Source organism: Silene latifolia, chromosome X (genome assembly GCF_048544455.1).
Source record: "Silene latifolia isolate original U9 population chromosome X, ASM4854445v1, whole genome shotgun sequence".
Taxonomy (NCBI): Eukaryota; Viridiplantae; Streptophyta; class Magnoliopsida; order Caryophyllales; family Caryophyllaceae; genus Silene; species Silene latifolia.
The window spans coordinates 330,878,566-330,885,320 of record NC_133537.1 but is presented as its reverse complement, the minus strand read 5'-3'; the positions used below and the strand labels follow the sequence as shown (position 1 = coordinate 330,885,320).

Genomic DNA, 6,755 nt, shown 5'->3' with positions numbered 1-6,755 from the left:
TAAAGATGGTGTATTTCATAGTATGTTATACCTCCCACATTGAAAAATAATATAGGTGTGATAAATATATTACATATAAAAATTAGAATTTTCCCACATCGAAATATAGCATAAGATGGGTGATTCTATGAGCATCCTTAAAACTTAGGCATCAAAATCTTTTGAGTCGCTTAAGTATTGTCTTGGAGAGCTCTTAAAAGTTTATATCATTATATTTTCCACCTATAGTTTTTCACAAATTCTTATTTCAGACCGCAAGATCCGTCTGAAATAATAACATCAAAGAAATTTTAGTCATTCTTGGATGTACACATATGTATTCCGCAGTACAAATCGAAACAATAACATCAAAGAAATTTTAATCTAAATTAGTACTAGGGATTCGATTACAATTCATGAGCTATTGTAGTGCTGGCAATGGATGCACAAGCATAAATAACTGTGACCAATTGGTAGTGGTACAATCACTAATCACTCTTAATCTGCTCTTAACAACATCACATTCAACTAATTTATCTTTGAATACAAGGTAAACAATGTCAGGATCATTGGGATGACAACAAATCATCTTATTTTTTGTGCACCGTAAATTAATCGAGAACAAACCTTCAATCAGATTTGGCTTCAATGAAATGTTAATAACCAGCCTTATATTGGCCATGGTATTACCTCCCGAATTATTGATCATATCATCGTAGTCGTCGTCAAATTCCCATATTTTGATCCACAGACCGACCTTGTTTGATTTGAAATGGGCTATTCTTAGTCGATTTCTACATGAACCAAGTACGCTGTCTTCTTGAATTGCACTAGGTAGGTTTAGAACACAATACAATACATTGTTGTTTTCAACGACAAAGGGGTCGATTACTAGAATTTTATTAGAGCGACCGCGCCAGTGAATTTTATTGTTCAATGTCACGGCTTGATCATCAAGTCGGTTGCATATCTCGTCTATCTTGAACTTGAAACCCAAATCATTGACAGAATATTTCTTCCATTTCCCAGTCTCAGAAGAATATATGTCCCAAATTAATTTGTTTTGGTACGTCATAATTGCACGAATAATCCGAAATCCCATGACGTCATTTTTCGAGTTAGGAACATCAATGGTACTAACTCCGTCAACAAATCCCGCAAATCCAATTTTACAATTTTGCTCAGAGGTATAGTGAAACACTATTTCAGATGGCAATGGAACGACAATGAACTGTTTAGTAAGTGGATTGCTAATGTTATAGACTAATTGTCCCCACCTTGTAGCAGGACGGCAATCGACCAAGATATCATTGTGATTAGCAACAATCTTAATAGGTAGGCTGATATGGTTAAGGCGAAGATTATGTGTTTGGAAGTAAGGGTGCTCGGTAATAAGGCAGTGGTAAGCCCTTTCTTTTTTAAGGATCAACGTGAAAGGCGAATGTATTTTAGCAAGATAACGAGCAAAATCGGGATTTGAAATAATTAAATTCCAACGTTTGGAAACGCATTTGCAAGTAACGAGATGTCTCCATTGGACAATCCTTATGAATATCAACTCTAGTAAGGTATCATTAAGATCGTCGATGCGAGATTGAAGGTCGTAATTATTGTTTGAAATTATGAGACGACGAAGAGGAAGTACGTCGTGGAGATTATCAAGATCTAATTGGTGGGCAGCCATTGATGATTTTATTGTTTTCAATTTGAAACCCTAGTTTATATATATGGAGTATGGACTATGGACCCGTGAGCCGTGACCAAGGAAAGGGAATACTCCCTATTAATTACTCCAGTTTTTTTTTCTTTTTTTTTGAAAGTATTAGTTACTCCGGTTAGACCCAGTCTAAATCGAAAATTCAAAGATTTCAATGGAATGATATAAAGATATAAAAATTTATGGGTTTTTCTATATGGTAACCCCGTATTTTCTCGAATCCTACATAATAACCCTATTTTTAATTTAACCCCTAATGGTAACCCTGTATCTTATAAAAAGTAATCAGTGTGACACTAATCTTTGCTTCCGTCAAATTAGACGTTAGTTTGTTGATATGTCTTACACTTACGCTGACCTGACAACTAGTTGACTCATTGACTCATTAAGGACTGAGCATCGACATGTATAAATTAAAATAGAAAGAAATCTCAATATACCCCTTTATACAGTGATCACTGAAAAACCCTTCACATATCCTCTGTTTCTCTAAATAACATCTACAATCTAGGGTTTCTGAACCCAAAAATCATTTCATCAATCCTCTTTCATCGACAATCCCTTTGTTGACAGCCTAGAATTTTCTCCTTTCAGTTGCGGACCTGCGGCTTAGCAGGTATTTAATATTCCCCTTTTATTTTTCTTTGTAAATAACAATATTGTTTAATTCGACGGAATATTATTTAGTGTTGTTCTTTGTTAATTGTTGTCATTTTTTGGCCGAGATAACAACTTTTAAGGGTAAAGATTCGCCCTTTTCATATACTAGCAGAGTAGCAGTTATACTAACATGGCTAATTAAGGATTAGTAGCCATGGATGGTAAGCCCATTACAAAGGAACGATAAATGAGGGTGATGTTAATTGTTTGGTCTTTGATGGGTGGCTATTTGGCTAAGTATTGCCGTATCAAGTGGAAATGAATGTGGATTGTAGAATACAATGATTTCATTTAGGTGTTCTAGTACACTTATTCAACTTAGACAAGTACCCTTTCAAGGTACACTTCAAGGTAATTGTACAATTTTTTGTACAAAAGCTTTCTTTTTAATTGAACACAAATTTTTATTTGTGACGGACGTATTCGATACAAATAGGTAAAGACAAACACTTTGTGATTTCATAGACTTGTCTTATCTACACAAGTGGGAGAGATTTGACCCGTCTTATGCTTGTGACGAATATACCCGTCTTAAGCTTGTGACGAAACAAGGGAGACTTATTGTTGATTGAATTAGCAGTTGAGAATTAAGTTAAAAAAATGTCACTATCTACATTTTCAAGATGATTATACCTTTTGTGTCGACTGATTCTCTGTTTTTATAAAGGGCTTACTACTTGATTGTGGTATTTTTTGGTTGCAGCATGGAGAATATTTCGTTGAAGCTTCATTATAGGGCTAACTTTGTTGAAATATTAGTTGAAGATACGGATAAGTGTTTAATGATCGATATTATTAAGGGTGAATTGATAAAAACACCCCTTTAAGTACCAAAACTTCAAAATTACACCCCTTTATGTTTTTTTTTTACAAAATTACACCCATAAACTTCTATTTCCTTAAAATTTGATACCCGTCTAATTATCCGGTCAAACAAAATTATAAACTGACTGTTTTGCCCCTGACTTATATACAACTTATCATTTACCCATTCATTTTTACACAGTCATTTCTTCATCCCCAAACTAAAATTAGGTTAAATCCTAAATTTTCCTCAAAATTAATCCAATGTCTTCCATCTCAACCTTAGCTTTTATCATCCAAAATCATAATAAATCTACCAAAATCAACAACAGGGAGTTGATTGACCATTAATGGCGAGACCATTGTGGGGTCATCAAGGTACAATAGAAAGTCATTGTCGAGTGAGTATTTGGCTGAGAAGTTTCTTGATTTTTGGAAGAGTAACATTGATTGGAAATTGAAGTCCTTTCAATCACATGTTCTAAGGACTTTGAATGTTCATATCAGCTATGGAAAGTGTTGGCTAGCAAGATTTAGGGCTAATTTGATGATTCATGGCAATGGGAAAGAAGTATGCAATAGCAGGCGTGAATCAATGTGGGACATTGAGATGGAAGACATTGGATGATAAAAGGTTGAGAGGGAAGACAATGGATTAATTTTGGGGAAAATTTAGGATTTAACCTAATTTTAGTTTTGGGATAGAGAAATGACTATGTAAAAATGAATGGGGTAAATGATAAGTTGTATATAAGTCAGGGGCAAAATAGTCAGTTTATAACTTTGTTTGACCGGATAATTAGACGGGTATCAAATTTTAAGGAAATGGAAGTTTATGGGTGTAATTTTGTAAAAAAAACATAAAGGGGTGTAATTTTGAAGTTTTGGTACTTAAAGAGGTGTTTTTATCAATTCACCCTATTATTAATGATCTTTATGATGAAACAGATAAAGAAGGTATACCTTTGCCTAAAAACCCTTCGTTATGTTACTCTTATAAGATGAAGTCTATCCCTTTGAATGAGGATAAAGACCTTATGGAAATGTTTAATAGATTTGTTGGGAAGAAAAATATTGACATCTGGATTGGAGCTACTATTGAACCATCTCATGTGTGAGTGAGAGTGGCAGGACAAATTGGACAATTATTTCTGATAGGCAAAAGGTAACTAATTAATGCTCTTACTAATTATTCATTAATATTCCCCATTAATTAATGATTCTTACTCATTATGTTCCTTATACTTAGGGTGTTGAGCCAGCCTTGGAGATGGTCTGGCCTGATGCATACAAAAGGTTTTGTGCCCGACATTTATGCAAAAATTTCAAGCAAGAGTATCCTGGAATACTAATGCACAAGCTATTTTGGATGGTTGTGGATGCAACATCAGAGTACACATTCAAAAAAGCTTTGGAAAAAGTTATTCAACATGGAGGGAATGGATGTGCAAGGTGGTTTCTTGACTTGGGGGACAAAGAACAGTGGACTAAGCACAAATTCAATCCAGACCTGGCTTGTGAAGACAACACAAGCAATTTCGTTGAGAGTTTTAATAGTACTCTTGGGGTGCATAGAACAAACTTTCTTTTATTTTAATCTCAGTTTATCGTTGTCAAAATGACTCACTTGCAAGTGTTGTTTCAGAATAAGGCTTGGTGTTCATCGAGCATGGCGGCTCGCCAATATGGGTCGATAAGTGCTTGTTTGTGGGTGTGAGGATTAAGTACATGTGGCATTGCAATTGAATCAAAAACTCTCATAGATTTTTAGTCATTCTTGGATGTACACATATGTATTCCGCAGTACAAATCGAAACAATAACATCAAAGAAATTTTAATCTAAATTAGTACTAGGATTCGATTACAATTCATGAGCTATTGTAGTGCTGGCAATGGATGCACAAGCATAAATAACCGTGACCAATTAGTAGTGGTACAATCACTAATCACTCTTAATCTGCTCTTAACAACATCACATTCAACTAATTTATCTTTGAATACAAAGTAAACAGTGTCAGGATCATTGGGATGGCAACAAATCATCTTATTTTGTGTGCACCGTAAATTAATCGAGAACAAACCTTCACCATGGAAAGGATTGAAATGCCTATCAATCAGATTTGGCTTCAATAAAAAGTTAATAACCAGCCTTACGTTGGCCATGGTATTACATCCCGAATTGATCATATCATCGTAGACGTCGTCAAATTCCCATATTTTGATCCTCAGACCGATCTTGTTTGATTTTAACTGGGCTATTCTTAGTCGATTTCTACATGAACAAAGTACGCTGTCTTCTTGAATTGCACTAGGTAGGTTTAGAACACAATACAATACATTATTGTCTTCAACGACAAAGGGGTCGATTACTAGAATTTTATTAGACCGACCGCGCCAGTGAATTTTGTTGTTCAATGTCAGGGCTTGATCATCAAGTGGGTAGCATATCTCGTCTGTCTTGAACTTGAATCCCAAATCATTGACAGAATATTTGTTCCATTTGCCCGTCTCTGACGAATATATGTGCCAAATTAATTTGTTTTGGTCCGACATAATTGCAGGAATAATCCGAAATCCCATGACGTCATTTTTCGAGTTAGGAACATTGTCAATGGTACTAACTCCGTCAACAAATCCCGCAAATCCAATTTTACAATTTTGCTCAGAGGTATAGTAAAACAGTATTTCAGATGGCAATGGAACGACAATGAACTGTTTAGTAAGTGGATTGGTAATGTTATAGACTAATTGTGCCCTCCTTGTAGCAGGACGGAAATCAACCAAGATATCATTGTGATTAGCAACGATATTTATAGGAGTGATATCGTTGAGGCGAAGATTATGTGTTTGGAAGTAAGGGTGCTCGGTAATAAGGCAATGGTAAGCCGCCCGTCCTTTTCTAAGGATCAACGTGAAAGGTGAATGTTTTTTAGCAAGATAACGAGCAAAATCGGGATTTGAAATAATAAAATTCCAACGTTTCGAAACGCATTTGCAAGTAACGAGATGTCTCCATTGGACAATCCTTATGAATATCAACTCTAGTAAGGTATCATTAAGATCGTCGATGGGAGATTGAAGGTCGTAATTATTGTTTGAAATTATGAGACGACGAAGAGGAAGTACGTCGTGGAGATTATCAAGATCTAATTGGTGGGCAGCCATTGATGATTTTATTGTTTTCAATTTGAAACCCTAGTTTATATATATGGAGTATGGACTATGGACCCGTGAGCCGTGACCAAGGAAAGGGAATACTCCCTATTAATTACTCCAGTTTTTTTTTTTTTTTTTTTTTTTTTTTTTTTTTCGTTCTTGGCGAATTGTTCTCTAAGACCATTCTAATAATAAGACGGGCCCAAAATGAAATAAGCCCAAACTATATTTAACTTCAGCAACTCTCCTATAGGACCGTCCTATACCATAAGACTGGCCCAAAAGGAGAGAAGCCCAAAAATAACACTTAATTTAATTTATATTTAATTTTATTTTAAAACACGATATTTTATGATAAAAACTAACATAGTTAAATATACAAGTTATTAATACAAAATTCTAGGTTATCAAAATAAAATAATTTTTTTATAAGTTTAT

General features: G+C 34.7%; 2 protein-coding genes across 2 annotated transcripts; both read right to left on the bottom strand.

The window, feature by feature from the left end:
* Nucleotides 1-400: 400 nt before the first annotated feature.
* On the bottom strand, nucleotides 401-1,663 carry LOC141620854 (uncharacterized). The gene has a single exon (XM_074437615.1). The coding sequence runs from the start codon at nucleotides 1,661-1,663 to the stop codon at nucleotides 401-403; it is 1,263 nt and encodes a 420-aa protein (XP_074293716.1).
* A 3,373-nt stretch (nucleotides 1,664-5,036) lies between these two features.
* LOC141620853 (uncharacterized) lies at nucleotides 5,037-6,326 on the bottom strand. The gene has a single exon (XM_074437614.1). The coding sequence runs from the start codon at nucleotides 6,324-6,326 to the stop codon at nucleotides 5,037-5,039; it is 1,290 nt and encodes a 429-aa protein (XP_074293715.1).
* Between the last annotated feature and the right edge of the window lie 429 nt (nucleotides 6,327-6,755).